This window comes from Berghia stephanieae, chromosome 2, assembly GCF_034508935.2.
Source record: "Berghia stephanieae isolate SIO BIC M18660-M18661 chromosome 2, UCSD_Bste_1.3, whole genome shotgun sequence".
NCBI classification, from domain to species: domain Eukaryota; kingdom Metazoa; phylum Mollusca; class Gastropoda; order Nudibranchia; family Aeolidiidae; genus Berghia; species Berghia stephanieae.
In genome coordinates this window covers 74,236,171-74,256,814 of record NC_088361.1, presented here as the reverse complement: position 1 = coordinate 74,256,814, position 20,644 = coordinate 74,236,171, and the positions used below count along the sequence as shown (strand labels likewise).

At 36.8% G+C, this 20,644-nt stretch overlaps 2 protein-coding genes across 5 annotated transcripts in view; both read left to right on the top strand.

The window, feature by feature from the left end:
* Positions 1–20,644, top strand: part of LOC144965511 (mitochondrial protein C2orf69-like) — a 52,316-nt gene that overhangs the window by 13,178 nt on the left and 18,494 nt on the right. The gene's annotated exons all lie outside the window — the stretch shown is intronic.
* On the top strand, positions 9,623–18,738 carry LOC144965512 (uncharacterized). 4 transcript variants are annotated; one of them, XM_078900919.1, is made up of 4 exons: positions 10,252–11,528; positions 12,836–12,947; positions 13,459–13,535; positions 14,866–18,738. In XM_078900919.1, exon 4 carries the CDS (start codon positions 15,415–15,417, stop codon positions 15,817–15,819), a length of 405 nt encoding a protein of 134 aa, XP_078757045.1. In that variant the 5' UTR covers positions 10,252–11,528; positions 12,836–12,947; positions 13,459–13,535; positions 14,866–15,414; the 3' UTR covers positions 15,820–18,738. The 4 variants fall into 4 exon arrangements, with proteins under 4 accessions (XP_078757046.1, XP_078757045.1, XP_078757044.1 ...); XM_078900918.1 differs by having other exon boundaries at positions 10,252–11,640; XM_078900917.1 differs by having other exon boundaries at positions 10,252–12,145.

The following is a 20,644-nucleotide window of genomic DNA, read 5'->3' as shown; positions in this document are numbered from 1 at the left end:
TATACTCACATCTTCACGGATGGTTCAAAGAGCGCAGATGCAGTAGGATGTGCCTATCACTCATCGGAAGGCACAGGATCACTTCGCCTGGATAAAAATGTTTCGATCTTTACAGCGGAATCGAGAGCAATCCTAAATGCTCTCCGTTTGGCTGAAAGATCGAATAAGAACAAATTCTTGATCTTGTCTGACTCGCTGTCCGTACTTAAGGGGATCTCAAATTTTTATTGCACCTATCCAAGACTCATAAGTATCTTGGAAGGTGCAAATAAATTATTTATTTAAAAAAAAGAAAGTTTGTTTTCTCTGGGTACCTAGTCGTGTGGGTATCCAGGGGAACAAAGAAGCGGATCGACTGGCAAAAGAGGCGGTGAGCCAAGAATTACAAGAGGGCAGTAAAATCCCACACGCGGATTTAAAGATCAATATAAAAAATAATGTCCGAAAAGAATGGGAACGATCCTGGAGTCGAGATGTACATAACAAATTAAAACAAATTAAAAGTGACCTCGGCCTCAGACCCAACTCGGGGCTAAAAAGAAGAGACGAGGTCAAAATAACTCGACTCCGGATCGGACATACTGCCCTCACTCACCGTTTCCTTCTGGAGAGGGATGAAAAACCCCTCTGCAGAAGATTTAACTGTGACCTCACAGTTCAACACATTTTAATTGAATGTACAGAATTAGAACAGATAAGGTCACAACATTATGATAACAGAGACTTGAAGTCTCTGTTCCAGTCGGTCGATCCGCTTACAATTTTAAAGTATCTGCAGGAATGTGAACTCCTGCAGAAATTGTAAATAGATATTTTTACAAAACAAACATGTTACTGTTATGATTTTATAAAGATTTTATTACAACAGTACACGTTTTGAGCAGCTATGGCCCCTCAAGGCCGATAAAAATTGATAAAAAACAGAAACGGGCGCTTAAATGACCTAAATAGTGTCGAAAGCGCCGTTAAACACCTAAAAACAAACAAACAAACAATTTCTCCAACAATTCAAAATAAAATTCCCCATCAATTGAAATTTAATGCACAGGAAACCATAGCATTAAGGGCTATAATTGGGGAATTATTGAAACAAGAAGTAATTGAGGAAAGCATTGTTGAAGAGGGAGATTACATAAATAATATTTTCTTAAGAGAGAAAAGATCGAATAACAACAAATACAGACCCATTCTTAATCTCAAATGCTTGAATAAAAATTTTGTTAAATTTACTCACTTCAAGATGGAGGGACTAACTACGTGCCTTAATCTCATGCAACAAAATTGCTACATGGCATGTATTGATATATCCAATGCTTTTCATAGCATCCCAATGCACCCCGATTTTACAAAATTCTTAAAATTTATGTTTGAGGGTCAAGTTTATAAATATATGGTTTTGCCTCAGGGGTTTCGAGATAGCCCAAGATTGTTTACCAAAATTTTAAAACCAGTGTTAGGTTTTTTGGGACAAAGAGGTTTTTTGTCTAGTGTGTACATTGATGATTTCTATCTACAAGGCTCTCTAATCATAAAGAATGTCAGGAAAACGTTATAATTACTAAGCAACTTCTGACTTCGTTAGGTTTTGAACTTTCTGATAAATCTATATATGAACCTAAGCAAAAGCTATTACATTGAGGTTTCATTCTAGATTCGACACTGATGAAAATAAGTTTAGGTGAGGATAAAAGAAATCATATCATCCAGATGTCAAAGAATGTGATAAGTCATACCTCCCTTACAGTAAGGGAATTAGCAAGATTAATTGGAGTCTTTGTGGCTAGTTTCCCAGCGGTTGAATATGGTCCGCTTTATTATAGAGAACTGGGAAAGCTTAAAATTAGATCATTAGAGACAAATTATAATTTTAATAACTTTACCACTCTTTAATCTTAATGAAGAATGTGTACAAGAAATACAATGGTGGATTAAAGAGGGAGTTTATAGTGGGAAAATTATTTCTCATGGTAATGCAGATGTCACTATTCAAACAGACGCATCTAGTTATGCATGGGGGGCAGTTTTCAATGATAGAAATACACACGGCATGTGGACAGAAGAGGAGTCCAAACTCCACATAAATGTTCTCGAAATCAAAGCAGGGTTGTTGGGTATTCAGTCCCTGTGTGATTTTAAGAATTGTCATATACAGATCCAAATGAATAATCAGACTGCCGTTTCATACATTAATAATCTTGGGGGTACACACTCTAGACTTGTTAACTATTATACTAAACAAATCATCTTGTGGTGTATAGGAAGAGGAATCTGGTTGTCTGCTTATCATATAGCTGGAAAATCAAATATAGCCGATTCACACAGTAGGAAAGTTAGAATTCATACAGAATGGAAATTACACCCAGAAGTTTTTGATAGGTTATGTGAGAAATTTGGATGCCCTGAAATAGATCTGTTTGCTTCTCGTGCAAACAGACAATTACCTATATATATATGTCCTTCTATCCCGACCCCGAAGCCTGTGCCATTAACTCATTTCAACATAAATGGGATACTTACGGGTATATCTTCCCACCATTTAATCTTATCTCCAGGATTCTCAGGAAAATCCAAGAAGACCAAAGTACAAAGATATTGATGGTCGTGCCACATTGGACAATACGGAGTTATAGTTAGACACCGAAGCTCGCCTAACGAACGACTTGCCCAACACGTGACCATTTTTTTTCTCGCGTCCTCTCGTCTAATCTCGTCACTCCCGAATAGAAAGAGGAGGCGGAGCTCATATGATATAACGCAATGAAAGTTCTGTCCGATGACGGGTGGGGGGATATCACCTCTCCAAAACTTACCTTATTATATGAGATCTTGAGATTCTTATCCAATCATCGATTGCTCGTTTGACAGTTCGCTTGTGAACAGTTAGGAGACCATCTCTTGATTTATGGGCAGGCGGCTTTGCGTAAAGGCGGTGAGTGTTGTATACATCAAAGAGTACCGCTGACCGATGGGTAAATAGTGGTTGTGTAACCCAAAAGCCCTGCCGTCTCGACTGCAAGGTCTTGTATGTAATAGTTGCGTCACCATCTCAAGGCTCAGGAATTAATTAGTGAGCTGATTCAAACAATGTGGGTTTCAAATTTATCGTATACGTAATCATTTGGAAGCTACAGAGAAAGGTGTTTTTGTGTAATCCCTTTCACACACACACACACACGCGCGCGCACACACACACACACACACACACACACACAAACATATACAAACAATACACAAACAATACACATCCCTGGTCATCTATTGCCTATATTATTAATGTTAATATATACATCCCATGCTGATTGTCACTACCCCCCCCCCCCCCCCCCCCCCCCAACCATTTCCACCATCCAAGTACCAGCGGCCTTTTCTCTTTGATTTCGTATCACGGTCTACCCGAAGCCCAACACCTCGATCGTTTGTGGGTCAACCCACCCTCCCCCCACCTTCCCCCGTAATCAATTTATAATTTTCTCTCTGTATAGAGCGCCACATGCACAATTATATACTATTGAATGACACTGACCTTGCCCCTCCCCTAACACAAGCCAACAGCAACCCAAGCTATCCTCTATCACGTGACCTTAGATCCGATGCTGCATACCGCTTGAGAGTCTTCACTATCCAGATCTCGTTCATGGTCACGTGAGAAGGCTATATCCGTTCGGGTTCGGCGTTCGGGTTCGGCGTTCGACCCGATTTCGTTAAAAGCCTAATAGCTCCTTGGTATCCAAAACTTATGGAAATGATGTGCCTTCCTCCTCTTTTTCTGAAGAAAGCCAAAAATGTGTTAATTTTACCATCAAACCACTCAGCAGTACATCCACTATACCCAAAACTTCAACTGATGGCATGTGTCTTTTCAGGAACAATTTCAAAAGACAAGGGTTGTCCCGGCGAGTTGCCAAGACTTTAATGAAAGGCTGGAGACCAAATACTGTTAAACAATACAATGTTTACCTTAAGAAATGGATTGAATTTTGTTCTGATAAACAGTGGGATGTCGAGGAATATAGTGTTTCACACTGTCTAGAATTTTTATTACACCTTTCTAAAAAAGGACTTTGTTATAGTGCAGTTAATACTGCTCGTTCTGCATTATCTTGCATTTTCGACCAACCTTCCATCGGAGATGATAACAAAATAAAACGTTTGATGAGAAGTATTTTCTTGGCTCACCCAAGCAAACCAAGATACACCAAAATTTGGGACGTTTCAATATTGTTAATTTTTTTGGAAAAATGCTCACCTTGTAAGGAATTAACTTTACAAATGCTCACTTTCAAATTAGTCACATTATGTGCCTTAGTCACTGGACAAAGATGCCAAACCATTCACTCGTTAAATTTAGAAGAGTGTCATATTACACAAACTCGGGCTATCTTTCATGTTTCTAAATTGTTGAAACATAATACCCCGAAAAATAATGAAAATTCCATAGTATTACCGGGATACCCATTTAATAAACGATTATGTGTTGTAACATATTTGTGAGAATATATAAAACTAACTAGACCTTTTAGAAATTCATCTCAACTGTTTTTGAGTTATGCATGTCCACATAAACCGGTAACTAAGGAAACAATCGGTCGATGGATTAAATTGACTCTTATGAAGTCGGGAATAAATACAAAAATATTCAAAGCACACAGCACCAGGGCTGCGAGGACGTCAGCTATTACTAAAGATGTAGATATTTCTGTCATACTTAAGGCAGCAGCATGGTCTGGTCAGAAGACGTTTGCTAAATTCTACAATAACCAATTGCAAAAGATGATGGAACTGCATTTGGGAAAGCAGTCTTATGGAAAGCACGTTGATGTGAGTATTTTATCCTTATTATGAACATAATTATCAGTGTCTGGATTTAACAACAGGCTGATAATGAAAACATCAATGACCAATTACAGTAATTTTTACTGAAATCATAATTTGGCACCTTGTTACTCAGTGTCTGACTGAATCACAGAGTTATATTTAATACCTCATTGACAATCTATGCAGTGTCTGGCTTAGGACACAGGCTGCAAATAGATTAAACATGTTTAACCTGTGTCTGAACTTAGTCACAGAGTTATGAATGTAATCATAACTATCTATGCAGTGTCTGGCTTAGGACACTGGCTGCAATAGTTTTAAAAAACTTTTTACACACTGAAGGAAAGTAGATATGGAACCTCATGGCTTAGAACATTGTTCCTTTTATGATAGGTTTTAACGTTTTAATATAGCATAATGAAAGAATATGCTTATAATTGTGTATGTCCGTTTATATATTGGATCGCTACAATAGCTGTTACGGCTTTAAAGTCTCGGGCAAGGCCATATGAATATTCATTGGGTCTATAAAATTAGAAAATGACTTACCCATAAGTTGAAGTTTGATTAGAATTTTATAGACCCAAGAATATTCTTAGGCCTTGACCGCCCTTCCCATTTTTATCCCACCCCATGAATGTATACATCTTTTTGCAAAATTGCAAATCAATTTGAGGTCTTTTAATTAGATAATTGATGGTAACAGCTATTGTAGCCTATTAGCTTTAAATAGTGATTGCGCATGTGCAGGGACGCTTTCTCTCGGTCAAGGCCTAAGAATATTCTTGGGTCTATAAAATTCTAATCAAACTTCAACTTACAGGTAAGTCTCGTTTAATTTTCTAATTATCCTGTAGGTTCCGAAGGCTGAGAGTTGAGAGTCTATGGAATGGATCAAATTTATTAGTTATCCTCCGTTGTGAACCAGAAATAGAAAATTGAATTTGCCTAATCTTTTGTAACAAGATGAATATAGATAATTTACCAAATTAAGAACATGCAATATTTGTAATTCTCATTATGTATTTCGACATAACATTGATTTTCTGCGTCTCATTTGGTGTTACACAAGGCGATACTGACGTGAAGAGCTAACAATCTACACGAGATAGAATGTTCAGTGTTTTAAAAAAATTAGAATATTTATTGTCGTGGTTGGATCAATGTCTCAATTATCCGATGACCTGTTAAAACCGTTTTTCAAAGGGTCTTGTATCAGTGGTTGTTGTTCTTGTGATGGTATTGGTGATTGACCTTATGGATGTTATGGCGATGTTAGGTTGTAGGAATTTAGTTGTAATATGATACCTGAAATATCCGACGATAGACTTATTAATTCATCCCAGTTTATATCAACAGGGAGAGAGAGAGAGAGAGAGAGAGAGAGAGAGAGAGAGAGAGAGAGAGAGAGAGAGAGGGGGGGGGGAGGTAAAGAAATAAAATTGATTACACCAAGAAGAGGAGGGCGACAAAGAGGAGGACGGCATGAATATGAAGAGTAGATTGAGGATATTGAAGAAGGAAGAGGAGGAGAAGAATGACAAAGAAATTAAATTGCATATATATGCATATTTGTCTTTCTGCTGTTGCAATGTTTATTTACCTGATTAACATGAAAAGCAAAAGAAAGCGGAGTAGAAGGAGTAAGGAGTAAGTAAGTGAGGAGGATATATGAGAGTGTGTTGAGAGAAAGATAGAGAGATGTACGAGGAAGGAGTAGAGAGAAAACAGTATGAGAGGGTGAGTCTGTGTTGAGAGAGAGAGAGAGAGAGAATTTTCCTCTTATGATGCATGCTGTGTGTAGGTTTGCGGTAAAGGGTGAAAAGGTTTCTTACATAAACATAGCCCTTTTTTTTTTGTTTTTTTTTTTGCGCCTACCTTATTCCTACTTAATTATTGCACAGTAAATTTTGCTATATCGTCATTTTTGGGGAGGAGCTGAAAAAGTTGGCAGTATAGCATTATTTTCACTATACACCGTCAGTAAGTTCACATTAAGAATAGGTTGGATATATTGATTGGTTCGGTTAAATAACTGGTATTGTAAGTACGAATACACCCTCCGTTTTCAGTAATAAATGGGTCACAGTATGCGAAGTCCCTGCGCAAATCTTATTCGTACGTAGTCTAAGCCGCCTGTAAATTTAAGGCCTGCCAACTTCCAGGAATCGAATTTTATGTGAGCTGACCAAGCAAGTCCCAGACTGTAAATCACGGGTCTTTCGAACTAAGTTTGGCCAAGTTTTAGTCATTTGCTGAGACCCATGGGTGCCAGTTTTCCGGTTCATGCCGGAATTCCGGTTTCGCGATATCTCGAAGTCAAATACATCCGGTTTCAGTTGTTTGAGTAAAATAACCTAATAGCATCGGTAAAAATCCGAAAACGTGATTCATGTTGAGCGAGTACCTCTGGTACTCTCTGTCTCTCTCTCTCTCTGTTCTTTGGCCTCCCTAGAGAGAGGTAACTGCTACCCCGTGTGGTCCCTCAACTGAGAGGGAAAAGAATTGAGCCACCGTCAGCTCATGCGTGTCGTAGAAGGCGACTAAAAGAGCCATTCTGGTTTTGGTGGTAACCAACGAAAAACCACCCGACTGGTGAGAACAAACCTGGAGAGACATAGTGGCTCCACAGACCCCCATATCCCTGCCCTTTATAAGAATGGCTTCATTCTCCCAATTTGTTATTTTTCTTGTCCTGGCAATCATCCCCAAACTTTTTCTCCTCCGAAATCCCAAGAACGTAGCAATTTAAAGATGTTTTGAGGAATGACGGTTTAAGAGCAAGGGAAGGCGATGGCATAGCACAAATCCCACCCCCTTTTACCATATTTGATTTCTATTTCCATTCCATACCCCATTTCCCCAATGATTCAAAATTTCCCTTCCTTATCAAAATTGAGTTGCCATGACAGAGAGAGAGAGAGAGAGAGAGAGAGAGAGAGAGAGAGAGAGAGAGAGAGAGAGAGAGGGGGGGGGGGAAACAAGCCTTCTTAACTGTCTTCTATCCCCCAGTATCTCTATACCCTGTACCGTTGAAATAGGTTCAATGAGGAGATATTCCTTTTTTCCAAATCCTGCACAGCAGGCACCTTTCTGCTGAGTGTCAAGTCTTACCATAACTTTATATTTGTTTTCATAATTGTACATTTTCCTGCTCCTTTAAATTTATTTTATGTTTGATATACCATTCACAAGACGTAAATGGTTGCATTTAAACTTACTATTTATGATACACAATATTTTAACATGAATGAATCAAACAACCCGACATGAAAGAATACCCGTGATACATATATGTAAACAAACAGTAGAAACCTTACAAACTTTATCCTCTCTTTACTACAATATTGTGATGTTGGTTTATACATATATGTATCTATATCCATTTGGATTTTAAACATTATAAAATATCTATTATTCATCATTGAAGAAACATATTGTTTTCAAAGATGGTCCAGAGTTGCTGTGTTGTTCTTTGTTTTCTTTTTTATTATATATATATATGTGTGTGTGTGTGTGTGTGTGTGTGTGCATGAGGGGGGGGGGGGGGTGTATTTGTGTATGTGCGTCATCTTATGGGACAAAAAAAGTTGAATAAAATGTATATGGTGTCATAAAAAAGAGTAAAAAAATAACGATCAATGTTGAATTGTAAGCTTCAATTTATTAGGCGAAGACGAGCATCAGTAACTGTAAGTAAAGATCTTCTGCAGTTTAACGTAAAGATTGTAATTTTCAATGTTTTTGGAGATATGCTACTCATTGATTGTCTTAACCCCCCAACGAGGAATATTGGACGCTTTGCACAGGATAATATATATATATATATATATATATATATATATATATATATATATATATATATATATATATATATATATATATAGAGAGAGAGAGAGAGAGAGAGAGAGAGAGAGAGAGAGCGAAATATACTCTATTTTGAATACGCTCGCGAATACGCTCTACGAGGAATATTGGACGCTTTGCACAGGATAATATATATTATATATATATATATATATATATATATATATATATATATATATATATATATATATATATATATATAGAGAGAGAGAGAGAGAGAGAGAGAGCGAAATATACTCTATTTTGAATACGCTCGCACAAACACCAACTCATACATCCATGCAGAATACATATATTTGAGGGAGAAAGAGATGGGGGGGGGGGGGGGGGAGAAAGAGAGAAAGAAAGGATGGGAGAAAGGGAGGGAGAGAGAGAGAGAGAGAGAGAGAGAGAGAGAGAGAGAGAGAGAGAGAGAGAGAGAGAGAGAGAGAGAGACCATAAAAATATACTCTATTTTGATCACGCTCCCACAAAGACCAACACATACATACATGCAATATATATATATGAGGGAGAAAGAGAGGGGAGGAAGAGAGAGAGAGAAAGAGAGAGAGAGAAAGAAAGAAGGAAGGGAGAGAGAGAGAGAGAGAGAGAGAGAGAGAGAGGCAGAGAGTGGGTATATATATATATATATATATATATATATATATATATATATATATATATATAAACATTTCAAGTATAATTATTATTACCAGGAGTAATAATAATTATACTTAAAATGTTTACAAATAGCTCCTTTTATCAAAAAGTTGAGCACTGTTATTTCATGGTTTTTGCTTTTATTATATATATATATATATTATATATATATATATATATATATATATATATATATATATATATATATATATATATATAGAGAGAGAGAGAGAGAGAGAGAGAGAGAGAGAGAGAGAGAGAGAGAGAGTGAGAGAGAGACTACAAAAATATACTCTATTTTGATCACGCTCCCGCAAAGACCAACACATACATACATGCAATATATATATCGAAGTGGTTATTTGTACTACCACTACAAATAGCGAAAACTACCGCTTTTCACTATTTGTACTCCCAGAACTCTTATGTGTTTAAAGTTGCAAACCACCGCTCCTTTACCTATTTGTAGCTACCTACTCCCAGCACTCTTATGCGTTTAAAGTTGCATTTGTGAGCTTTCAAGGACCAGCCGACCAGCCTCCACTTTTCGCGGTCTTTCTTTGAGAAGTGTGAAGCAAAAAAAATGGCCCTCTCGGTAAACGAGGCATTCTCATCTTTTCTCCGATTTGAAAACATTCGATAATGAGAATAATGTACTTTTTATTAAAAAGTCAACAAAGAAGGTAAGTAAACTAGATACGACAATTTTTTTTTCCTTAATTAAGTGGCAACTCATTTCTCGTCATTCTCACTCTAACTCTATCAAATTAGAAGAGTACACCACCTCAAACATTTGTCAGTTCATATCTTTGCTTTTATGAGGTCTATTTTCATTTTGAAAAGTTCAAAGTGAACAACTAAACGACGCCGATTCAGTGGTGTATTTGGTCTTATCTATATATTATATAAAATATTTTATTATTGACTTTTCCAAAATTCCAATAGGTCATTCATTTGCATGTCGTGATCTATTTTTCCTTGATTTCAGCTGTCTCAGCTCTAAACTATACTTTTCTTTCTCAATAAATAATTCATTTTCTGTTTGCAATGTATTACAGAGATGTTGATTTACCACATGTAAAAATTTCAAAGTTGTATCTGAAGCTGTTTCTGAATTATACGTGATTATCCATTGGGATGCTGTGCTTTGGTCACATTTTTTCCTCTATAAATAGAGATTTTCCACCACATAAACGGTCATAACTTTTTGACCAGTTGAGACAGAGCCATAATTTTTCACTCTAGTTAATGTTTCACTCCCCTTTATTTTTCTACGCTAAATTAATACCCATAGCCACTATTTTGAAAAATTCTTGCAAGTGCCTACTAAGAGGGTTGAACTTGAACCTGAACATGCTCCTTCTTCTTCTTCTACTAATAACTACAACTAGATAGGTACTACTCCTCTTCTGAATGATCGGAGCCGTTTAAGAAACTAAATTACGGTTTCCACCGGCGCAGCTCTCTAGACTTCCAGTCCCACAGTGCCCAGTATGGGCGGGAGACCTTACCCCCGATGTTCCTCGAGCCTCGAGGTAGTTTCACTTTATAATTGTTTTAGCTTTTGAACTGTGGATCTTTTGTCAAACGTTTTATTTTAATTTTTCAAATTTAGTAGCACTTTAAAGGTCTGCGTTAGGTATCGCTCTGCTGTACTGTAACTGTAAGAGCGTAAGAATAACATGGTAAAAGTACCGTAAAAGTATGCTGATGAAAATGATATTGACAATGAAAAATAAGAAGAACAATAGAACTTATAAACAAATCAATAAAGAAGCTTTAAAAAAATGAAATTTAAAAGAAGTAAGAAAAAACTGCCTCAAGAAGTGAAAAAAATTGTCCCTGTTGTTGAGATGTGAAGTGGACATAATCGTGTCTGTTAAGAATTAGAAGAAATGAAAGATGCCACTTTTTATTTTAAATGTAGATTGCACATTAGCAGAACACTAAAAAAAAAAAGTAAAGAAAGAAAATCCAATGTGGCAACTTGGTTGCAAGTGAAAAAAGTAAAATTACTCCGCTCAGCATTGCTGCTGGTGTGATGTCTAGTGTTAGTTAGGTGTCACTATATTAGAGTGATATCTTGTTACTTCATATTTTCATTTTAAAACCTGTAGAACAACTTGATTGATTTGTAAATTTCCTTATATGACCATTGTTTTAGTTTTCCGCAGCCATTATAATTCAATTTGAAATATTGAAAGGTACTGGAGAGGAGTCTTAGCGGGGTTTTTTTTTGTCTGTTAGTTTTAGTTATAGGTCATAGTGCAGGTCCAAGTGTTGGAAATGTACAAGGTTTTATTTTTTTATTTTAAGGTTAGTTGAAGGAATACTTTCCTTAGCTCAAGGAACGTGCAGAAGACCTCCCCTATTTACTACTTACTACTACTACCCAAGTACTAGTGCTAGACTACTTCTTCCGCCACCTCACTCCTAAACGGACTGACACCACAGGCAACTGATATTATTCTCTCTCTCTCTCTCTCTCTCTCTCTCTCTCTCTCTCTCTCTCTCTCTCTCTCTCTCTCTCTCTCTCTCTCTCTGAGTGTGTATCTGTCTGTCTATTTCTGCCCATCTCCCCTCTTTTTACTAATTAGTTTGTAGGTGTTTGGCAAATTCTCAAGAACCGCCAAGATATATGCGGCTGTGTGGCACTCACTTCCGGATTGGAAGGTCATGGGGTCGAGCCTCGTCAAGGCCTCACATTCTCTCACTGTACTCATGTGTATGATTTCCTATCCTCTAAGAGCGTTGTCTGTCAGAAGAAAAACATCGCCTAACGTTCTACTTGTTACGTGTTGCTGCTAGTCATGGATCCTTTGTAAAGTGCTTTGAGCATGTTTGGTGGATATTGCGGCTTATGAAAGCTCAATTCTTTTTTTAATACTTATATATATATATAAAAAAGATGCAGGATGATGACGGGCATGCGCTACTTTATGATGTAGTATAAACCATTCCTAATATATGATTTTGCTAAATAGGCCTACACTCAAATTTTACGAGTGTATCTGGTGGCAAATATTAGACACTCGTTGCCACTGTGATTTTGATGAAACTTGGCTTATACACAGATACATGAATTTTCCTAATACGGCTTCAAACATGCGATCTGAACTTCAATTTATAATGAAGTAATTTTTCTCAAATGACAGCTTGATTGAATGTGACAAGATCCTTTTACTTAATACAATTCAATTTAGTGTGGTGTGTAGTTGTTTGCCTAATATTAGAATGCACAGAATTTGAATTTTTATTGACTTTAAATATTGAAAACAACATGCCTTTGGCTTTCCATTTGTGCCATTCCATTCAGCTTTTGACCTAGTCCCTGATTTGAGTACCACGTCACAAATTTAAGTTCTTCGAGAAAACTCTCGACTTACTTTCTTATTCTTCTAACGTACTGAACTGTAACACCTTTGTCTCAGTTGGAGAAAATATTGCAATTTTTAAACTTAATATTTAGGTATTTATGTTATGATCTTTTATATTATTCCGTGTTTTTCAGCTTCCATCATATCACCCTGAGGAAAGTTGGCTAATTTATGACTTTTGTGTCTATGAATGCAAGCAGGCAAAAAGCAATTGACTTCAAGCAAAAGAGTTCGCCCTAACCAGAGGTAGGAGGTTGTTTTTGGACGGGGGCAGGAGGTGTTTTTTACTTTTACATATTTAAAAAAAATGAAAATATTATATGCACAAGGTTATAATATTTCAGAATAACTCGGAAGTAAATTATCACCATCAGCTTTTCTATCTTGATTGCCAAGACAATTTTAATAAAGCAATCAAACTGATTCTGAATTTTAAAACATCCAGAGGAAGAGGCAATGTGTGCCTATCTGCAGCTCATTTACAGTCTTCAGTGGGCGGGCTGCACGATGTAATGCAGCAAGACAATAGTTCAACTATTACCAGAACAGTTTTAAAAAGTGAAACACTTGATTTGTTCATCTGGATTAGTATTATTATTGAATGTCTTATTAAGATTTATTTTCAATTGCTCTATAATCTGCATGTTGAAATCCTTCACAATTGAGTTATGCAAGTGACAACGCTATTAATATTTTATCATACTATGTTGTGGATAATTTTATTACTTTGTAATAAAAAGTTTTTCTTACCATGCAGGACTCTGAAATTAATACTGGCTTCTGAGGGTTACAGGGGCTAATCACCACCATGAAAATCACCCATGTGATAAATTGGTAAGACTCATTCATTTTATACTTATTTTCCATCGACATTTTGTCCCTGCAGTTTTTCGCTGCCGAAAATTTTACACTTGACAGCAATTAATCACAAATTCTATTTTAGTCGCAATTAGACTCAATTTTTTTTATAAATATGTATTATTTTTTCTTTTCTTGTTACTTTATATTTTCAGTACTTAATTGTCCCTCCCCCTCCCACTATTGAGTGTAATATATAGTAATAGATTAGTTAGGTAAATGCACTGTTGACACCAGGACCAAATGTTTAAAGGACAACAGCCATTCCAACTCATATTTTATTACGATACATTCAAGGTGGCGCACTGAGATGGAGAGATGATGACCAGCTTGTGACAAAATTGACTGTTCCAGAATTTGTATTTTTTTTTATTAAAAAAAAAATTTCTTGGAAGGGTTCTGGGCAGAGAGTTCACATTTTTCTATCCCTTATATTTGTTTTCCCTTTCCATGTTGCTCCCTGTCTTTGTTATGGATTAAGATTGCTCATTTTTTTCCTGGTCCTTGCGGGGGTCTTTAGTTGGGAGGCAGACAGTCAAATACAGTACCTTTCTTCTTGAGATGATTTTTTATACTGTAAATCATCTCTCTGTTATGTACTGTTATAGTTATAGGTTTTGAATATTATTGCATTATGTAAATGTTTTAGCAGGATCCTTTGCTTGTGTCCCAGTGAGACTTTGAGGTAATTTCAAAATTGGTACATCTTTGAGGTGCTCGTGAAATCTACTGTTCCCTATTTATTGAATCAGTCACCATATCATCATCCTTTTTATAGTGTTGTAAGCGCTATTAAGTCCTGTAAGACAATATAAGCAGATCTAGGTGGTGGTATTTTTTTGGGTCTTTTTTTTTTGTCTTTGGTTTTTTTTTTGTTCCAGATAAGGAATTTTAAGATTTGATGGTTGTCCATAGACTTTTCAAAATAAAATTTGACTTTGACTATGGGTACGATGCAGTTATAAGTGCTTGATTTCTGAGGACTAATTATAAATGGTGACCACTCTATTGCGTTTTTGTATGCCATGAAAATGTTACAAAGACAATGAAGCGACGTTTTTTGGGAATTCTGCAGTCATTCATTTAACCCTTGAATTTGATGAGCGCCTGTTGCATTTTAGTTCATTCAAGTATTTAAGAGTGACAAACACGACTCGTGCATTATGGGTTTATATGCAGATTTTTGTCTTTAAATTGTCAATAAAAAATAAAATGCTTTTTTTTTTGTTTTGTTAGCTGGCAGGTCTGAATTGAATGCTATTGCATACAATTTTGTACTTTTAATCTTTTTTCTTTTTACATTTAGCCATCCTCACTTTATCCGGAGAATCGCCTGCCCCTCGTGAATGAGACAGTGAAGGCTATGGCTAAAACAAAGGTGTCCACAACCCAACTTAGGCAATACATTCAATCAAGCCAAGGATAAAATGTATTGCTAAAGATGTCGAAGATTTGCAGCGGAGATTGTTCAAGACTGATATTGATAGGACGGACGGTGAAACGGTACAGGAATTACTGAGAGAGATAGAGGAGGAAGGAGGTGTAACAAAGTTCAGTGTGAATGAGGATGGTGGTTTTGAGTATTTGTTTTAAGTAACGGGAAGAATGAGGCGTGATGTGAGTGTTTTTTGTGATGTGTTTGTTATGGATGCAACATACAAAGTAAATCGATATTTGTATCCACTTGTGAATATTATGTGCATAGATGATGAGGGTCATGGCGGGCGAAAGACTGGAAATCCATGACCAACCTGAAACTGACATTGTACCAGTATGACGTGTGACAAATACACAGGAAGGACTGTATCGAATTGTATCTTCAGTGACAAACAGGATCAATAGCTTGTTTCAAGTTATGGTAGAACATCAGTTTCTGCAAAGAATCTCCCAGTTGGAACAGTTTTTGACTCTTGTCTCTGAAGATAAAGACTTTGACATTGTTGACATGACTGACTTAATACAGACAAATCCCCATTCTAACCCTCTTTCTGACTTTTCAGAGACACCAGACATTGTAAATGCACGTACTGACCAGAGACCACAGACATTTATAAATACACACTCTGCCCAGACAGAGACCACAGACGTTATGGACACACAAACTGACCAGACAGAGAGACCACAGACGTTATGGACACACAGACTGACCAGACAGGGACTCCAGATAACAGAGACATGCGACCATAAAGATGCCCTTGACACGACAGAGACAGTTAGACTGCGAAATTTTTCAAATGTGACTCTACACAGGAAATTTTAGGCCGAAACTGTGTTATACAGGTCGGTACAGAATAAAACAAATATAACACAGGAGACCAAACACTGTGTTGTAGAATATCAAAATTTCAAAGGTGGTCGGTCAGTGACGAAATAAAAAGGGACATTATAAGTCGTAATATCGCATCTCAATAAAAGAGTGTGATAGTAAAAAGGTGCCCGTTAACAATTGAGTCGGTCAAGTCTCTATCCAGATTCAAAAGGATAGTGCAAAGTCCTGTATGTAAAACAAATTTGAGAAGCATGGTTGTTCTCAATACTTGTTGGGTCGTGATCGGTATAGAGTGAAGTAGTGTTCATGCATTTTGACATTTTCTTGATCTTTTAAAATAAAATTATAATTTAATTTAATCAACAGACTTGTTTAATAATTTAAAGATATACTTTTGTGGGGACCTTTTGTAAAATCATTAGTCCGATTGTAGTTGCAAATTTCTTTATATTCTAATGTCATAAAATCAGTGACACCACTGAATCCTTACCAGCGCTTTTACTCACTGAGTCCCTACCACCAGCGCTTTTACTGAGTCCCTACCACCAGCGCTATTACTCACCCAGTCCCTCCACCTGGGCGGGGTTCCTGACCTCCCTTAGTGGGCAGGGGGGGGTTCATACTGTGTCTTCTATCCCTTATATCTGTTTTCCAACATGCTTTCTGTCTTTGTCTTGGAATGAGATTACTTGGTTTTGTCCTGGTCCTGGCCGGATCCCCCGGCTGAGAGGGAAGCAGTCGAATGTATAGTTAGTTTTGGGAGATGATATTTTTTTCATTGTAAATCATCTCTCTGTTATGTACTGTATTATGTTTTATTTACATATTATATTTGATTTGTTAACATTTGAGTGTATTCCTCTTAGTCGGGACCTGTGCTTGTGTCTGGATGAGACTTTTAGGTGATCTCAAACTAAGTACTTTGACGGTGTGCTCTTGGAATCTACATCTGTTTCCCATTTGAACAAATTCCCCCTTTGTCTTACCTTTTCTTGGGTGCTTTAATTGAATTCTATAACTTTTTACTATCCCATTTCTTCCTTTTTACTGGCGCTGATATGACCTTAATGTGTTGCAAGTGCCGTAAAACCCTCAAAAACAAACAAACAAACAAACAGTCCCTACCACCAGCGCTTTTACTCATTGAGTCATAGAGGTTTTACTCACCGAGTCCCTACCACCAGTGCAATTACTCACCGAGTCCCTACCACCAGCGCTATAACTCACCGAGTCCCTACCACCAGCGCTTTTACTCACCGAGTCCCTACCACCAGCGCTTTTACTCGAGTCATAGAGCTTTTACTCACCGAGTCCCTACCACCAGCGCTATAACTCACCGAGTCCCTACCACCAGCGCTTTTACTCTTCGAGTCCCTACCACCAGCGCTTTTACTCACTGAGTCATAGAGCTTTTACTCACTGAGTCCCTACCACCAGTGCTTTTACTCTTCGAGTCCCTACCACCAGTGCTTTGACTCTTCGAGTCCCTACCACCAGCGCTTTTACTCACTGACACTGTCCCTACCACCAGTGCTATTACTGAGTTATAGAGCTTTTACTCACTGAGTCCCTACCACCAGCGCTTCTACTCACTGAGTCATAGAGCTTTTACTCACTGAGTCCCTACCACCAGCGCTATAACTCACCGAGTCCCTACCACCAGCGCTTTTACTCTTCGAGTCCCTACCACCAGCGCTTTTACTCACTAAGTCATAGAGCTTTTACTCACCGAGTCCCTACCACCAGTGCTATTACCGAGTCATAGAGCTTTTACTCACTGAGTCCCTACCACCAGCGCTTCTACTCACTGAATCATACAGCTTTTACTCACTGAGTCCCTACGACCAGCGCTATTACTCACTGAGCCCCTACCACCAGCGCTTTTACTCACCGAGTCCCTACCACCAGCGCTATTACAGAGTCCTAGAGCTTTTACTCACTGAGCACCTACGACCAGCGTTATTACTCACGGAGTCCCTACCACCAGCGCTATTACTCAGCGAGTCATAGAGCTTTTACTCATCGAGTCCCTACGACCAGCGCTTTTACTCACTGAGTCCCTACGATCAGCGCTATTACTCACTGAGTCCCTACCACCAGCGCTTTTACTCGTTGAATCCCTATCACCAGCACTTTTACTCGCCGAGTTCCTACCACATGGCTATTACTGAGTCCCTAACACCAGCGCTAATACTATTAGCCACCAAATCCCTACCACCAGGGGGACAATATAAGCTCAAATTAGACCCCAAAAATTCTTACAGTGATGCAGAAAAAAACAACGAACAGATCTCTTTCAAATTTACACAAAATGTTTCTTACAACAAGATGGATAGGTTTAGCAATAGTCTTGAAAATAAATTTTTCAGAATTTTTTTTCGATTTCTTAGTGAAAATTTGGTGTGACATGACAGGAAAAAAAATTGATTTAAAAATTCATAAAACTGCTAAATTTTTGTTTAGCCCAAAACCCATCCATCATGATGCAAAACACATCATAAGAAAAATTCTGACCAAATTTGAAGACAATCTGATGGGAAACAATCCAGATGTGAATGTTAGAAAATCAGAGAATGACGCACAATGAAATTTTGAGAAAATGAAAAATTTGTCTTTAATTTGATAATAAAGCCAATTATGCAGACAAAGGCCAACATTCATCAAGTATATAAACAATATGGAACAAGAAAACAGTAATATTTTATAAATTGATCAAATTCTGAAAAAAATTCTAAACGATTCGCTAACCCATACCTCTAAGAAAAAATTACGAAATAATTTAATATCTGCTGTTATTCACCAAAAAATTACTTTAGTGGTCAAATATGCTTTATAGTTCTAAAATTCTTTAATTATATCTCATGAACTAATAATGTAATGTATAATTTGATGTTAAACACCAAAAATAACTGAATTTAAAAAAACTTTTTTTTAAGGGGCAACATAAGCTAAAATTAGACGTAAAACCCTAAAATTCTAACATAGATGCACCAAAAACTAGCATATAAATTTCTTTCAAATTTAAACACAATGTTTCTTTCATAAATAGCTATATCATGAAAACTCTTGGAATAATTTTTTTAGAATTTTTATTTGATTTCAACTGAAAATTTAGCGCGGATCAACAGGAACAAATGAATTTTAAAATCTATAAAATTGCTAAATTTTAATTTACCCCCAAACACTTACATCATGATGTAAAACGCATCATAGAAAAGATTCTGAATAAATTTGAAGATAATTTAAAGGAAAATGATTAAGGTAGGATTGCTAGAAAATCAGAAAAATGACATAAAACAGACATTTGAGAAAGCGCAAGCTTTTTCTATAATTTGACATAAAGTTAAAAGGCTGATTTTGCAGACAACTAAAAGAAATGATCCATCAAACTTTCAAAATATGACCGTAATAAGACAAGAAAACGAAAATTTTGTAGATTGATCTAAGTCCAAAAAAAATTATAATCGGTTCACTAACCCATACCCCATAGATAAAAAAAATGCTGTAAAATTGATTTTTTAACGCCCAGAGATAAAATAATTTTGTGGTCGAATATGATGTCATACCTTATGAATTCATCATTATAATCACAAAACCTAATTATTTACTGTATACAATAGGTTATACAGATGATTTCTAGATATATTAAATGATTTTTCAAAATATGATAGGGCACGCTATCCTCATTTTTCATTTTTTTATTCTACTTGAGAGACAAGTCGTATAAAATTAGATATCTAGTCAAGTTGAACTGCAAAATCAATTCTATTTTAGACAATAAAACAGTTAAATAGTGCACTAGCTCTGAATAAAAAGCAATTTGCTTTCCCAAACCCTTGGAATAAAAATCTCTTTCGCCTCAATACAGAAAAAGTCAACACTACTTGTTTGCCACCACTTTTTTTGTAGTTCCACAAAGAGGGTTGATCCTGCTCTGGATGGAAAAATTGAAATAAAAAAGAGACACAGTTCATTAGCAATTTTCGGAAATGGCATTATTGTCATAAAATGCATTTGTCAAAGACATAGCAATTTTTAAAAAATGATCATTATTCACACCAACACACTTGAAATTTCATTGGTTTTACATCCATAGAACTAGGTACCACAGGCGAGCGCCGTGAATCGGTGGAAAGTTGTTATCGATGGCGTTGATCGTGAAAAACTCTCCACTTTACCTCACAATATCTCAACTTCTAATGCTCGAAACAAAATACAATTTGTTTTATTTTAAAGATCAACTTCTGAGCTTTGTAATGCATCTTAAAACATACTTTTGCGATTAAAAAGAGTTTCATAATCAATCGCGAACGAGACCCGGTTTTAGATAATTTTGCCTAGCGGATCGCGAGAAAATTTCGAGGTCGCGATTTTCTCTTTTCATTCACGTTGTGAAAATCAAGGTTGTGCCGCGGAGAATTGGCGTATGATGCTAAGAATAGTATCATTAGAAAGGGCAAAACTTCCTCTTTCTTTTGACACTTCCTGCCCCGATATCAGATTCAAAATGGCGGAGCGAGTGGCGAGGAAAGCACATTGTCGTGCTATTTTTAACATTTTTTAATACTTTTTTGATGTCCGCTCACGTCTGTTTAAATAAGCAGAGAGCATAATGTTCCAGCTTTATTTTGATATCAAATACAACCAAATCGGATGAATTTTCACGGCACAATGAAAAAAATAAACCCGCTGGTGAAAAGAACCTAGTCCAGGGTTGCCAGTTTGGCATTTTAAATGCCAGATTCCAAAAATCTGGCATTTTTGAAAACCGTTGGCATTAGAAAAATCATTTGGCATTTGGCATTTTCATTTGGCA